Below are 16721 nucleotides of genomic sequence, written 5' to 3' on the forward strand. Positions count from 1 at the left end.
TATTTATTGAGGTAAATTACTAACTCTGAAGAGCAGAGGGTTACAGAGATCCTAATAACCAATTTAGCTCTTTTTTGGAGAGAGAGTTAATGCCCATCCACCCTTTTTGAGCTGGGCCGATGGATCTAATAGTACTATGGGCTGAAGTAGATAGTATTTTGTTTCCCACTTAGGCTGGCCCATGGAGAAAGAACCCAATTTTTTCTGGCCCATCTTATGGCCAGAGCCCAGTTAGTTGGTACTTGAACTCACTCGAAGGCCCGTTTATTCGTCTTCGCTGGCTCCACCCGAGAAACCACCTCATTATCAATCCGGAAACGAAAATTAGCAGCGGAAACTCTTCTATCTCTGTTTCTTCTCCGAATTTCAATTGAGTGCGAACACCATTCGTGGAAGTTTGTAAACACAGACCGCAATTATTTGTACAATTTACGTAAAATTCAGTCGCAGAAGAAGAAGAAAAATGGAGGAAGAAGAGGGGAAGAGGAGGAGGGTGGTGGTGGAATCGCTGGGATGGTTAACGGAGTCTTCGATTATGCCGAAGAAGCATAGGGCAATCGAGGGTGTGGGAGCCTCTTCCATACTCGAGCTCAAGGCTCAGCTCTATAAGTCCCAGGAGGAGTCCAAGAGGAGCAAGGACTTGGCCGGCCCTGACGTCGAGTTTCACCGCGCCAAGCAGAAGATCACCCCTCACGATTCCTTCTCTCGCCACAATTCCGGCGTCCTAGCTCGCGCTCACAAGTATGTTCCTTTACGTTTTCTTCTCTTATTGAGAAAATTTTATCTTTTTAGTTTCTGTTTAGTTGCTGACAAACTTGAGGAAAAAAGAAATACTGAAATTGTGAGGGGTGTGTTTTGTGAAGAAAATTGTTTGGACTAGGTTTTTATGTTTTCACTATTACGCTGGGATCAGGTCTCTTAAACAATGAACGAATTAGGATTGAATTTGGGTTAGTTGAGGAGGGGTTTTTTTTTATTTTGATTTCTATGCTTTAATTCCCTTCATGCTATATAAGTTTGTACTTTTTAGGGCATTGCGGTTAAGGGTGGATGAGGTCTAGAGTTGAAGAAGTCCAACAAAAATGAAATCAATGTCTGAATCTTAGGCTACAATGAGGGTGCGCCCTGTAACTGGTAGTAGTTTCATGCTAGCATGGTTGAAGAATGGGAACAGATGTTTTTCTTAAAGAGAAGATCTTTCTTAGATATAATCCTAGAAAGTTATTAACTACCAATAAGAATTGCTCAAATGCATTGTGCGTTCTCTTTTTGCAATGTGAAGAATTAGCGATCCAAGTATTGTTTTGTTTTGTCTTGTTCGGTAGTCCCAAACAAAACGACCTCAAAGGTGTATCTATTTTTATTTGGAAGAAAAGAAGCATTGGGCTATAAACAAGCAATGCTGATTTCTTAAATTGCTTCCTGAAGAATTACATAGAAAGGAAAAGGAAAATAGATGAAAAAAAGTATTATGCTAGAGTTTCAGAACTCAGATGTGGTGATACTAGACTTTGATACTTAAATGATGACTGGTGATTGTCATGTGGAAAACAATCATAGTGAAGGATATTATTTAGAACTGCATAGCAATTAGCAAATCTTGTGGATTTGGTCCCTATTTGTTTGAGCTTGTTTAGCTGCTGTTAGGTTTGCTTTACATTTTCGCTAAAAACTTACAAGGATGTGCTTAAGGGCAAATTGCATGATCAATTGACTTGGTGTAGTTTTTCGTTTTTTATATCCATCTACCTTTTAAGTTTTTTATTGTTGCAATTAGTAAGTAGTGTGTTTAACTATTCATAAAAGAGTAAAAGACCGAGCTTTTTGTATGACTAAGCGGCGGGCTTGGCTTCTGTGTTTTCCTTTGTTCCCTGTTTTCTTGGAAGCTGTTTAAATCCACGTTTTAATTTCTCTAAAACTTGCCCCTGTTTTCTACAAACCAGTTTTAAAAACGTTAGCCAAAGTACAAAAAATAACTTTCAGCCCAATTTTTCTGTTTTCATGAAGATGCAAACAGAAAAGATCAGGAACTTATTAATGTCTATGAGATTACATAATGTGGAGAAATTGGCTGTTAACTGAGACACCATTGACATAAATGTTATTAATGATGAGAAATTAATTATAAAAGGCTGTATTTCATTTGGGAAAGTAAGTAAGAATCTCATTTTTATTTAACAGTCTCCCCCACCATGTTCTGTGGTAAAGGCATTAAAATTGAGAAATCTTATCCCTCTTGAACTTTTTCTGTCATCTTTGCCTTGTGCACCAGAGTCATTTACTTTTATTTTACAAGCGAACATGTGGCTCAATGGTGAAGTTGCTGAGGTGCTACTTAGAGGTCATAGATTCAAACCTCGGAAATAGCCTCTCCGCATATTGTGCAGGGGAAGACTGCATACATCTTGTCAGTTCATGACCCCGCTCACTGCTGAAGCCTTCTGCACGGGAGGTTTTTTTTTTAAAAAAAAACCTTTGTCTTTGAGGAATATAGACCGCAATAGCAATCTTATTGCATTTTGGAGTTCTTTCTTCTTTCTTGTCATGGCAATCTTGGTTGTAGTACAATGCAATAATTTTCAAAAAAAAATAATTTGGATGCCAATCTGAATTTTTGCAATTTTGCTATGATGAATAATCTTCTGTTTTTTGAAAATCAGGGACAAGCTTGAGCTTAAGGCTGTAAATGATGGGTCAGCCAGCTATGCAGCCTTGGAGAGGAAGGCTGAGTTATATGAGAAGCTAGTAAATGGAGAATTATCTGATGAGGAAGACAATGAGAAGTACTGTGTAGACTTTTTCCGCAAGGGCAGCGTTGTGCAGGACAAGTCAGAGCAACCACAAGGCCATGGTTCATTTGCATCGGTACCACCAGCTGATGAAGTTGTTGAGGATGATGCTTCAGTGTTATTTAACGTAAAATCTGTAGGGCCAGGCCGAAATGCTGGAATAGTGGACAATAATGAACACAAGCGTTTTGTGAGGTGAGACATCTAATCTTTTCTAGATTTTCTTAAGAATCTGTGTCATCTTTGTTAATTGGGATAAGGATGAAGCCAGCCTTTATGAATTGACCATGCCCTGGCTGATGCAGAATTATAGACATGTGATATGTCAGCTAAAAATAGGCTTGAGAATTTGGGATAAAGAAGATATAATATGAGTAACCAACTATATATGCTACTCTTATGTTGGCTGGGCAATCTAGTGGCCCAATGGTTAAAGAAGATACTGCATGATCAACAAATCTGTTGTGCCATAGGAACAAAAGAATTTGCAGTGAAATGCAAAACTTCAGTGAGTCAACTATCAAGCTAACAATGAATATAAGCACCCTCATTTGCTGTGTCTTCTACTTCATGGTTCAGTGTCTTGTCCAGTTGACTGGTTTTATCACGCTACAAAGGTCCATTCCTTGATTTTTTTGGTTATGGATTTTCTCAGGGAGGTCCATGTGGAGGCAAGTCGAGCAAGAGAAAAGGCATCTGAGGTCAAGTTGCGCAGGGAAGAGCAGGCAACTGCACGTCGTGAGAAGCTAAAGCAGGCATATATAAGGAAAAAGTTGGAGAAATTGAAAGCTGCATCAACTGCAGAACAAACGTGATGGTGAAGACCATAACCTAATACCAGAATACACAATTCACCTGCTGAAGCTGTCTGGGATATTTCTTCACTTGCTTTCTCCCTTTCATCTCAGGCATTTTGCCTGTGTGCAAATTAGTCTAAAGAAATGATTGTTTCTCATGCACATTTTAGTGACAATGTGACAGTGCCTTCAACGCAGACCTTGGAGAGCGAGACAGAGATGCGAAATGAGGCAACCAAGCACATCAATTTGGCGCGAAGGAACTTCTTTTTCTTGGTGGGAAGACAGTATAATGGGACAGCATTCACATCAGCTTCACTTTGACGGATTCTCTAAAATATAGTATAGTTTTCCAGACTTCCAATTCAACCGCACTGCACATAAGCTCCACGCTCTTGAAGTTGATTATTTTGTTAAAATATACCCAAGAATGATAACTATTTTTGAACAGATAACTGTAAATCTCCAATTGTTGAAGCTATTTTTGGTGCATGAACAATTTGTCTCAAGACAAATAATGATGGCAGTGTTTGATTCAAAACAATCAATCAATGCATCAAGATTCAAAACAATCTCCTCAATTTTTTAATAAATGAATAAATATTATGCTTCTTCAAGGCAAAACGGTGAAATGAATAGACGTTCACTTCATGCCGCTGTTTCTGATTAGCGACAGTGTCAGTCAACTGCAGGCTCTGGATTCTGCATTCATGTAACGGTATATGTCAACTAACAAAAGATGTCAAAAAACTGCAGAGATCTAACAGAAATTCTAATAAAAATGATGTTGTGTTTATCATATTACTAATCAACCACAAAGCCAAATAGAAAGAGTATCACATACAAATTGATTAACAGTAGGATGCAGCCATCCTGTGGTTATGGCTTTCACTGTGGCAATAGCTTCCAAACCTCCAGAAGCTCCAAGGCAGTGCCCTATCATAGACTGAAACAAACAGAGACACCAAAAGGGGAAACAAGTAAAAGGTTTTATCCATCGGCAATGGCAAAACAGGACCACTACATCTGTCCAAAGTCCAAACCAACCATATCGTAGGTGGTTCAAGTAACAGAGATGAAAAAATTATGCGCAGCAGAAGCTTATGGTAATAGCAAACGAGAAGGTATATTGTGTACATAAACGAAAAATAATTCATCGTCCTTTTGTAAAGAGTCAGAAAAAAAAACTTCAGTTGGCAGAAACAAGAACTGTTTATATGGAGTTAGAGGTCTCCTTCTATATATGAGTTGTAGAGTTTTAATTTCGGTATAAGAAGATCTATATCTTCTTGATTCTTTGACGGAATTTGAGGAGGGTGAATCCTATTTTATTTTTTTCTGAGTAGAGTTGGTATTCTTCGCGACTTTGGGTTACTCTTGGCGTTTGGTCACCAAGGGCTTCCAAAATGACTCCACTCGGTTTTTCCAAGGTGGCATCTCTATCTTGCCAAGATGCTCTCCTCTCGGCCACATTGCTCGGAAGGCCGGGACCTGCTGTAATTTTATTACAGCAGGTCCCACAGTAATACCAATTTTTAACATTAAAAATTTTTATTTTTATTTTTATTTTTTAAAAATTATAAATATGTTGTGTTCATCGCAACGAACACAACGATATATATTTTGTTAGAAACAAAAATCAAATTCAACATGAAAAAGACACGACAATTCTAAACTATCGGATATAAACTCAAAATATTCGATGTTTTTGATCACGATGCATTTGATTTTTGTTTTAAACAAAAAATATACCGTTGGATTCGTTATGAAAAATACTATATATTTATGATTTTTAAAAATAAAAATAAAATTTTTTACTCCCCATAAAGGGTATTACAACGGGACCTGCTGTAATAAAATTACAGCAGGTCCCGGGCACTCACATTGCCCGGAGCGAACCATCTGGCCACTCCTCATGTATCATTTCTCAATTTGTCACCTCGGTTGCCTAGCCAACCCGTTGGAAAGGTGTTTAACTGTTTATCACCTTGGTAGTACTTTTTCTCGTCACCTCAGCACTTTGGCTTGTTGCCTTGATTTATCACCTCGGCTTGTCGTCTAAGCACCTTGGTTCACCTCAATTATACCATGCTCATCACCTCAGCTCGCCACCTGGGCAATGTGACATGTACATTCGAAGGTGATTTTTGGTATCATCAATTATATATACATATATATATATTTTTTAATATATGTTTTTTAATTGAGAACAATATAGTATTTAGGCTTAGAGACTAAACACATATATAAATAAAAGCTTTGGTTAAGAAATGTATATATATATATATAAATTAAAGCTGAAAAATTGAAAATAATTATTTTCTTTTTATGGTTTTTGTATTCTTCTCCAATTTTCATTAACCTCGATTATATTTTCCTGGCTTTTCTTCTCACTCACAATGCCCTCCTGATCCTTCATCACTTTCATGTCTCTCCCCACCAAACGCTCTGCCAACGCCACCACCACCGCCACCAGTAGCAGCTCAACCTCCCATTTTGTCCCTATGAAGAAGGCCAAGTCCCAGGCGGTGGCCTGCTCCCTCGACTCCTCCAACAGGAACGGTCTCCACCACCGCGCTTCCGCCGATGATGAAGTCGTCTTTGACCCCTCTTCTATGGCCATCGACGACGATCTCAAGCCCGACGATCGAGTCCCTCCTCCCGCCGCCAATCTCTCCCGCAAAAAGGCCACCCCTCCTCAGCCCGCCAAGAAGCTTGTTATTAAGCTCCTTAAAGGTTCAATTCTGCTCTTCTCATTTACTCATTTAGTCTTCATTTTTCATTTTCGTTACTTCATTGTGGAGTCGCGTGGATTGGGGGATTTGGAGGTCGTTTTTGCGTATTTAGGAATTGAAGGTTTTGTTCCCCGACTGATGTAAGGAAGCTGGATATCAAGGTTTTTTTGCGTTTAATTAATTGGGCGGAGCTTAGAATTGTTTGTGTTTTTGGATCTGTGTACTGATTGAATTCAGTAGTTCTCACGTAGGGGATATTGAGTAATTGATTGAGCTTGGGATGCATTCATTTCATAAGAATTCTGTGCAGCTTATACCTTAACACTTAGAATTACTTTCTATTTTGGATCTTGATATGTTATTATTTAAGCCATTTTTGCTAGGGCTTTAGTCTCATAGGACTCGTAGTTTAATTTGAGCTGTAGTTCTTCATTGTCCAAAGCAAGGGCTTTATTTTCATAGCACTTATTCTTTAGTTTAGTTGCTATTAATTGTAATTCTCAAGTTCCATTCTGAAAAAGTAAGTTTTATTTTACATGGTTGTTCTGGTATCCATGATGATCTCTTTACTATTTTTCCCTTCATCCTGGGTTGTGGGTCTTTCTGAAATGAGTGTAGTGTAGTTTTTGTTGGTTCTTTAGGTTGCCTTCAGTGGCGACAATTGGCTTCATGTCTATGTTCTTTCTGATGTGAGTGTGGTGTATTTTTTGTTGATTGATTTGTATGCCTTCATTGGCGACAATTGACCTGTAGTTCTTGTATAGTTTCTTTTGAAATGTTCATATCTTTAATGATGTATTGGTAATGTGCAGAAGCATAAATCCCAGGTTATCTTTTTTATTATTATTTTATTATTTTATTAATTACAGGAAAAGGGGATGGGGGAGGCTCGAACTCGGGACCTCTATTATTATTTTAAAAATTAACAACTTAAAAAAATTGAGGGTCCATGACCCTGACTCATATTGATAATGCATGGTGTCTGAAATCTACTAGCGAGCTCTTGTTGGCTTGGATAACTTCAGCAAGAATACGTTAGTAGTTATCAATAACTAATAGGGGCTTTAGGTGTATTTCTCTGGAATCTAGCACAAAAATGTAATCCCCCCAACCCCTCACCCCAAATATTGATATATCACCTCACTTGTCATACCAATGCACAGTGCGCAACTATGAAGGTTTCAATTAAGTCTAAAAGTTTTAGTACTAGTAAAAAGGTTTGATTGTTCATTTTTTCATGTGAAGGAAAACCAACGCTGCCCACCAACTTCGAGGAGGATACATGGGCGAAGCTGAAGGCTGCTATTGAAGCTATATTCTTGAAGCAACCAAACTCTTGTGACTTGGAGAAGCTTTATCAGGTAGATCCTACTATTTATCTCTCTCTCTCATTTGGTTGCTTTCTGATGTGCATTATTTCTTGCTAAACTCATGATGAACCTGTTGTTTTTTTACTAGGCTGTCAACAATCTTTGCTTGCACAAGATGGGGGGAAATCTTTATCAACGAATAGAGAAGGAGTGTGAAGCACATATATCTGCTGCTCTGCTGTCTTTGGTTGGTCAAAGTCCTGATTTGGTGGTCTTCTTATCTCTTGTTGAGAGATGTTGGCAGGATATATGCGAACAGATATTGATGATTCGCGGTATAGCCTTGTATCTTGATAGAACATTTGTGAAACAAACCCCAAATGTGCGATCATTGTGGGACATGGGCTTGCAACTTTTCCGGAAACATCTTTCTTTGTCTCCGGAAGTTGAGCACAAAACTGTAACTGGACTTTTAAGAATGATTGAGAGCGAAAGGTAATCCGTTAATATTTCAACTTCAATTAAGCATAAATATCTGAATTTCTAAGTTGCTTTTGTGATGCAGAATGGGAAAACCCTGTAATTCTTATTATGTATATTTTATCAATTTAGTTGTTTTGTATTTGTATGACTGAGGCAGACGTGTGATTTTCTATGTTGTTGAAATGGGCTCTAGTTTAGTCAAATACATTCGTTAGGTCGTAGCTTGAGTCTTATTATCTAGTGTTATTGTGGTGTTTGGTTAGTTATTTTAAGTGAGAATCTTTGTTAATTAGTTTCCTTTAAGGAAGTAATAGTCATTTTAGAATCAAGAGTGCTACTCACATTAGATTTAGGGAACTTATGATTCCATGTATACCACACTGAGATGTGCCACTGATTCACTGGTGACGCTCTTCACCATCCTGTTATTATGTCAGGGTGTTTGAATCCCCTTGTCCTTGACAAGAAGAGACTAATAAAAATGAAAACAAAAAGAAAAAACACTGTAGAAAACAACAGCTAAACATGTTATAATGCTCCTCCATCAATTCCTCCAGGTTGGAAAAGCGTGACTTTGTGAGAAAACCTTAGCTATCTCATCCTATATCATAGGGTCATTTTTCTCCAAGTCTCCAACTCACCTGTAGAATCCAGGTGCTATCGCTAGCTGGTTTAGGCCACTAGGAACAGCATATACTTGTTTCTCCAATGGACAAACTACGAACATCGTCAGTAAATTGTGGCACTGACCTCTCTTTGATTTGTGACACCTTCTAAGGGTCCCTTTTAGACCTCTCCTGACACAATAACGCCCAGAAACATAACCTTACATAAGGGTTCCTTGCTACCTTCCATTACCTCCGTACAGTCATTCTTGTCCCTGAAGAGCTTATACAGTTTGTGTCAAATACTTGATCGTGTGCCTAAAAGAGCTAGAAATGAATTCTGGAATTTTTCATAAGTTGAGAAAAGCAGAAACTGCTGCAGTACTTAAAAAAAGTCTATTCATAAGCTCTTTTTGTAACAGTAGAATTCTGGGTATTCGTCTGAACTAAAGGAAATAACTCAGCCATCTCATTTTATTAAAGTCACATCTGTGTCGCATGACTCATTTGTTTATTTGAAAATTTATTCTTTTTTTAAAAAAGCAACTAAAGGTGTTGGAATGTTCTTGCATCAGTCACTCTATCATCTTCCCTATATTATAGAGTTCAAAAAAAATATCGTCCATAATTTTATGTCTAGTAATTCAGTTTAACATCTTTATCAGTTCAAGCCATTGATTGATATGCTTCATGGCACTGCTCTTTGCTTGTAATTGTTAACAGATTCTTTTCAAATCCCTGCGTGGTTATCATCAATAAAAACTTTCATTTCTATAGTCCATTGTCTTCCTAATGGGGCTTTTCTGCTCCATCTGTGGGCTCACCTTTCATCTTGGGGTTCACATTGTTCTGTTTTTGGTGTTTCAGATTAGGTGAAGCAGTTGATAGAACACTCTTGAATCATCTTTTGAAGATGTTTACTGCTCTAGGAATTTACTCAGAAAGCTTTGAGAAGCCTTTCCTTCAGTGCACTTCTGAATTTTATGCTGCAGAAGGCATGAAATACATGCAGCAAGCCGATGTTCCTGACTACTTGAAACATGTGGAGGTACATATGTCTCCTCTTTTTCTTGGTTATCGACGCTGATGTATGTTTGTAACTTTCTGTTGTATTTCTTTGTTGCATCTTCTTAATCTCAATCTTAATTGAGTTGGTCCGCTCGTATTCGTTTCATTCATTTATTTTGACAATATTTTCTGGTGAACTACACTCTCAGTTAAGGTTGCATGAAGAACATGAAAGATGCTTACTCTACCTGGACTCAAGTACGAGGAAGCCACTTATAGCAACTGCTGAAAGGCAGCTTCTTGAACACCATATATCTGCCATTCTTGATAAGGTACCGGTCTTCACCCTATCTGTATATCTTCCAGTACTTGAGTTGCTTTGGGTAATCATGACTTTGTTTATTTAGGGGTTCACGACACTGATGGATGGGCATCGAATTGAGGACCTTCATAGGATGTATTCACTGTTCTCTAGGGTCAATGCCCTTGAAACTTTGAGGCAGGCTCTTAGTTCATACATTCGAAGAGCTGGCCAGGGTATTGTCATGGATGAAGAAAAAGACAAGGATATGGTTTCATCTCTGTTGGAATTCAAGTCCTCTCTCGACACAATATGGGAAGAAAGCTTTTCTAATAATGAAGCATTTTGCAACACCGTTAAAGATGCATTTGAGCATCTAATTAATCTTCGCCAGGTCAGTTTGTTATTATCTTGTTTTCTCTCTCTTTATATTTTGTAAAATTGGAACCTTGTAGATTTCCAGGAAAATATTTATTTTAATGTGCTCAAGGCCCCTAAATCAGATACTATAATGTTATGCACCTGGACTTCTAAACCAAGTAGGTGGCTGCTGTCCCTTATAGAAAAATCTGTTTCTAGGAACTTTAAGTTTTACTTCTCGTCTGGCGAAGCAGTTCCATCAAATCTGTAAAGTTTATTCTTCCACAACTCGAGCAAAGAGACAAATCGAGAATTACCTTGGTGACTTGTATTGAATTTTCTTATGAGAAGGTCAATATTTTAAATTGAAGAGTGGAAAATTCTTTAAGGCAATTGTAACGTATTTGGAAAGGCAGGAAAGCATATGGGTGGGGGGATTGTCTGGAGGTTGATACAATTATACTACTGGAGTTTCATAGTTGAAAATGTTTTTGAGGATTCATCTGCTGGAGATGCACTGTGGAAGTGGTAATAGATCGGCAAATACTTGTCATTTTCTTTTTGGAATGGATATGTTTAGTACTAGACTTTGAATAGTAACCATATATGCCAATGTGATGGCTTCTTTTAAAAAAATGTCAATGCGATTGCATGGGCAAGAAATGTGGGATTCAATGTGAGACTCTGTTTTTTCAAACTGATTGTTGGAAAAGCTCAATATTGGATACTCATTGTTCTCCTTATGTTCCGTGGAGGCATATGTTTCATGAAACAGGGCACCGATTTAATGTTGTCTGAGATATGCAATTGATTATACTTGCAATTTTGTTGCCTTTCACCAAACTGAGAACCCCTTCTCCACTCCAAACACCCCCCCCCCCCACCCCAAAAAAAAAAACCCTTTGTTGCTGCAATGGCAGTGGATTATGGTTTAGTCTCATGTAATGGAATCCAAACCAATAAATAAATCTTTTGAACTCAAGAAATAACAGACAATGGTAAGGATCTGCTCCTTATCCAGACTCACCCACTGTGATCAAACTTGTTGATCTAGTATTTGGACCTGAACAAGAAGAATCGTAGATGGAAAAAGTATAGTCTAGTGACATTACTGTGGCCAGTTAACATAGCCACTTTTAGAGGTGCGAACTTCAAAACCATCATTCCAGTATTTTATAGAGGATTTTATTAACTATTCCATGAAAGATAACTTTTTCTGTGTGCTTATTTAAAAGGCTGGAAAATTGTCCTCAATATTTAGCATTTATGTCAATTCTATTTTATATTTAGTTTTAATCTTACAGTCACTCTGTCTGACAGCTATTACTATTCATCTAATAATATTTCTTTTTCATAAAAAAAAACAATAATATTTGTTCAAGTTTTGTGACTGGTAGACCCATCTCGTGCTTTCTTTAATAGAACAAGCCTGCAGAGTTGATTGCAAAATTTTTGGATGAGAAGCTCCGTGCTGGAAATAAGGGTACTTCTGAAGAGGAATTGGAGTGTACACTTGACAAGGTTATGGTTTTATTCAGGTTTATTCAGGTAATAAGTTTAATGTTGTGTGGATAGCTGTTTTAGTGCCATATATGCTGTTAATTATTCTGTGTTAATGTTTTTTCTCTGGCTTTTTCAACACTAGATGCTAAGTAATGTTCTTTCGTAATTTTCTTGTTAATAAAGGGCAAAGATATATTTGAAGCCTTCTATAAGAAGGATCTTGCGAAAAGGTTATTGTTGGGAAAGAGTGCATCTATAGATGCAGAGAAATCTATGATTTCCAAGGTTAGTATCAGAAAAAAAAAATCATGGTAGTTATATTGTCTACAATTGCCTAGCTATGTCATTAACAAGTTTCAATTGTTGATGCAGCTGAAGACCGAGTGTGGCAGTCAGTTCACGAACAAACTCGAAGGAATGTTTAAGGTCAGGATGTCTATCCCTCTTGAGCCAATTTGCTGTATTGGAATTGTATTTGATGGCTTGATGCCTTTTGCATTTGGTCTTTTAGTATGGAATATGATGGTTGTTTGCTTTACTTTTCGTCTTCTTGATAAATGAAAACAGCAAAAGTAAGCCCTTTTTGTGGAAATTGAAATCCAGCTTTCAGGAATTAAGTGGAAGTGCAATTTTCATGGTTTCACTTTCACCTTTTCTTTTTGAACGGAGAAACTATGTCATATGATTGTGGCTTATGATTCGATAGAAAGATTTCTTATGTTTACTTTTACTTAGAATAGAATAGCTAATAATTTCGAAATTTTCAATCGTATACTCTTTGGTTGCTTCACATGGAACTTTGGAAGCATAACTTCATGCAATGCCTTAGGCGTTGTAAATAAGGAAACCATACAAAAGAAAAGGTAAACAACTCCCGTGCACAAGGCTCCCGCAATGGGCGGGGTCGGGGTCGGGGTCGGGTAGGATGTACGTAGATATTACCCCCTACATAATATGTAGAGAGTGTTTCTAGAAATTGAACTTGTGACCTCTAGGTTGCATCCCTGCAATTCTATCACTGGGCTACATGTTCTCCTATGAAACCAAACCATACAAAAGAATGATTGTAAAAAAGAAGGGTCACATGACCCAACAACTTAGCACTTGAATGATCATTTTCTTTTGTGAAATGATTTAATCCTTATATACGTTGATTGGAAAGTTTTCTTGTGTTGGCATGGAACTCAAGTTCCATTAATTCTGCTTGCACTCACTAATAAGTTGTTCCTCGTCACAGCATTACTTGTTTTGCTTGTTGATGTCCCATTACACCGTTTAAATTTTGACGAGTATCAATTGGACTTTCTTGTTTGGGTTGAGTAGAGTTAGATCTCTTGTTGAGCCTAGTTTCATCTCTTCATGTTTGTGATCTCTCTATGGAACTTGTTCTAGTCAGTGAATGTTCATAGTGACTTTGAAGTGACCATTCTTAATAATATTTTGCAATTCTTTTATGACACTTCTACAGGATGTTGAATTGTCAAAGGAAATAAATGAATCATTCAAACAATCATCTCAGGCCAGGACAAAGCTTCCCTCAGGGATTGAGATGAGTGTACATGTCTTAACAACAGGGTAGGTTTAGACTGTATGTTATCATAACCCAGGCAGATCAATTGCATTTTTATGGAATTCATATTTGATTCAGTTGGCTGACTGCAGGTATTGGCCGACGTATCCACCTATGGATGTGAGGCTTCCTCATGAGCTGAATGTCTATCAGGTTGGCATAAAATACATCATGAGTGTTGGAGATTATGTGGGTGAGAAATATTCAATATTGATTGTCTAATGCTTTGGTTCTGCTGTTGCAACAGGATATTTTCAAGGAATTCTACTTAAGCAAGTACAGTGGGAGGCGCTTGATGTGGCAAAATTCATTAGGTCACTGTGTATTGAAAGCAGAGTTTCCCAAGGGTAAAAAGGAGCTGGCAGTTTCCCTATTTCAGGTGGATCTCATTTGGATCTGTCAAAATCCCTCCTTTTTTTTTGTCTTTGTTTTCTTGATGTTGGCTTCACAAGCAGAGCCCTAATATTCATGTGTGCTTTTGTATGGCATACCCCAGACTGTTATCTTGATGCTCTTTAATGATGCACAAAAGCTTAGCTTTCAAGATATTAAGGATGCTACAGGTATAGAGGACACTGAATTGAGGAGGACCCTGCAGTCTCTTGCATGTGGAAAAGTTCGTGTCCTGCAAAAGGTTTGTGGTTGTATGATTGTATGATGTGCAGTGCCTTTTCAATTTGTCCCCTTCCCATCCCAAAGATAGAGGAAATAGAAATAGAAATAGAAAAAGAAATCCCCCATCTCCTTTACCTGCATTATATGTCTTGCAGTTGCCCAAAGGGAGGGATGTCGAGGATGATGATTCATTTGTGTTCAATGAAGGATTTATTGCTCAACTCTTTCGTATAAAGGTAAATCTATCCTTTTCTTTGGTAGCTGCAGGTTCAGGTCGTCATTGAATTGCATAAAGCTGACATTCTCTGAAAGTGAAATGAAAGTAGAGCACTTGTGTAACTCATGAGTTTTCCGTTTTAGGCGGTCCTGCATTCTACTTTGGTTATTATAATGTTTTAGCTTTAATTCAATATTTCTTTGGAATCAGGTAAATGCAATTCAGATGAAAGAAACAGTAGAGGAAAACACAAGCACTACTGAAAGAGTATTTCAGGATCGCCAATATCAGGTTTTAGCTTGATTTATTCCCTGTTTGAAATAGTGCAGCTGATTGATAACAAAACCTTGAATTGCTTTTGGCAAGGATCTGTTTCATAGCTTCTATATTTCAGGTTGATGCTGCCATTGTTCGTATAATGAAGACAAGGAAAGTGCTAAGTCACACCCTTCTGATAACTGAACTATTTCAGCAGGTAAGAATTCATTGGCAATCAATTTTTATGCTTAGTCAAGTGCATCCATGGAAGCAACTTCATGAACAAACCTACGTTATAGTGGACGCGATGATTCAACTTGACTAATTCTCTTACTTTATTATTTCCGAAGTTTAGCCTTGTTCATAAGTGGGGGGAGGGGAGAAAATTTCCATCTATTACCCACAGAATATTAGTTGCCTAGTAGCATCAGGGCATTGTTCCAAGTTGATTGACTGGCCACATTCTTATCCTTGGAATGCAATTTCTAGGCGCTTTTGAGGATAAGAAATTTTAAGCAAATGTTATCAACAAAGGGAGAAAGAGGACAAGAGTTGGGAGAGGGAGAGGGAGAGAGAAGGGAAGAGAATAAAGAAAGTTTAGTTGTTCTGTTAAAAAAAAAAAATTGGAAGAGGGAGGTTCATGTACGTTATCTTAAACTTGGAGTGATGTGAAATTGTGAATGGCTTTTTAAAACAAGAGGGGTAAGTGTCTTTAGGACAAACCTCATTATCAATAATATGGTTATTTTCACATTTTTCTTATTTTGATTTCCACTCTTTCATACCATTAGGCTCACATTGTGTAATTCTTTTTCATCCTCATTCTCATCGTCATTCTCATCCTCATTCTTTTTTTGATAAGCTTGTCATTCTCATTCTTAATGCTACCAAGCATAACTGTTCCGATTTTATTATGAATAGTAGTATTATTTTAATTTCTATGCGCCTTGTCTAATGATATTGTACTTATAGAAAGTGTTAATGATTATATCAACACACGGAATGTTACAATTCTGAGAGTAATTTGGAGCAAACTGACGTAAATGTTGTAATTTACAGCTCAAATTTCCCATAAAGCCAACTGATTTGAAGAAAAGAATCGAAAGCCTTATTGACAGGGAGTACCTGGAGCGGGACAAGAACAACCCCCAAATTTACAATTACTTAGCATAGTTTTGTCACATTAAATCTTCCCTTGTAAAAATCAGGAAAAAACTTCAGGCTCCTACAAGAGGTGGAGGTTCCTGTCAAGATTTTATGTACAGAAGAAACTCTCAGTTCTTTCAAGTTTTGCTGCATCAGTGCTGTGTAAAGCATATTCAGTAACTGGTTCAACGCTTCATCTGGTGTTGTACAATTGAGTAATGAGTTGCTTTGAATAACTGGTAATTGAAAAGGGAAGAATGTAGAAAACATTACAGAGCGAAAGAAGCTGGTGCTGTTGATCTTTGAAGTCTGATGAGGACTGGAAATCAATCATTGAACTTTCACCCATGCATTGAGGCAAAGGGTTGAAGAGCAGTTTTTATATGTTTCGAGCTCGCACATTATTCTTTTTTAAACGGAGTAATGATGTTCTAATTTCTTCAATGAGTGAAACTGGTGATTTGAAGCTTCCAACCCTATTGCGTCTTCTCATTCCTGTCTGTATGTTGGTTCGATTATATCCACTTGAATATTCTTTTTGTCTTTATGAAATCACTATTTCTTCGGTTGGGGAGGGACCGAAGGATCGGTCTATCGGCCCGTGCCCTCGGAATGTTGGTAGAATGTAAGTCGCTAATGTGCTACCCAGCTACAAGGGACAGGATGGGGTTGAAATCACTATTTCTTGACATTACTTGTAGTATGCATGCCCAATATATATATATCCTTATGGAGTGCCATATTGTTTTTTTTCTTTTTATGGCACAAAGAAAAATAAAATTATGCCAAAATTTTGTTTAGCTTGGGCTGGTCATATTTTTGTCGGGTTCGAGCCGAACTCGACTTTGTAGGGTTTGAAAATACTGAGATCGGGTCGACTTGTTAAGAGATGTTAAAATTTGAGCTCAGATTGTTAAAAGCACATTCATATAAAAAAGTTTAAAAAATAAAATAATTTATTGAATATTTAGAATAATCTCTATTGCCATATCTAATATAACTCAATAGTACTTGAGAACTGGCA

At 37.5% G+C, this 16721-nt stretch overlaps 2 protein-coding genes across 3 annotated transcripts; both read left to right on the plus strand.

Moving 5' to 3' along the window:
* Window positions 1-167: 167 nt before the first annotated feature.
* Window positions 168-4101, plus strand: LOC120012383 (uncharacterized protein At4g18257-like). 2 transcript variants are annotated; one of them, XM_038863794.1, is made up of 4 exons: window positions 168-741; window positions 2661-2984; window positions 3445-3606; window positions 3698-4101. In XM_038863794.1, exons 1-3 carry the CDS (start codon window positions 464-466, stop codon window positions 3602-3604), a joined length of 762 nt encoding a protein of 253 aa, XP_038719722.1. In that variant the 5' UTR covers window positions 168-463; the 3' UTR covers window positions 3605-3606; window positions 3698-4101. The 2 variants fall into 2 exon arrangements, with proteins under 2 accessions (XP_038719722.1, XP_038719723.1); XM_038863795.1 differs by having other exon boundaries at window positions 169-741; window positions 3785-4101.
* A 1841-nt stretch (window positions 4102-5942) lies between these two features.
* On the plus strand, window positions 5943-16240 carry LOC120013409 (cullin-4-like). The gene is made up of 17 exons (XM_038865200.1): window positions 5943-6322; window positions 7567-7682; window positions 7780-8126; window positions 9587-9767; window positions 9937-10059; window positions 10135-10422; window positions 11811-11936; window positions 12075-12176; window positions 12264-12317; window positions 13360-13466; window positions 13554-13614; window positions 13709-13840; window positions 13958-14095; window positions 14232-14312; window positions 14504-14584; window positions 14688-14768; window positions 15611-16240. Exons 1-17 carry the CDS (start codon window positions 6013-6015, stop codon window positions 15722-15724), a joined length of 2442 nt encoding a protein of 813 aa, XP_038721128.1. The 5' UTR covers window positions 5943-6012; the 3' UTR covers window positions 15725-16240.
* Window positions 16241-16721: the final 481 nt, after the last annotated feature.

The sequence above is a fragment of the Tripterygium wilfordii genome, chromosome 13 (assembly GCF_013401445.1).
Source record: "Tripterygium wilfordii isolate XIE 37 chromosome 13, ASM1340144v1, whole genome shotgun sequence".
Classification (NCBI taxonomy): domain Eukaryota; kingdom Viridiplantae; phylum Streptophyta; class Magnoliopsida; order Celastrales; family Celastraceae; genus Tripterygium; species Tripterygium wilfordii.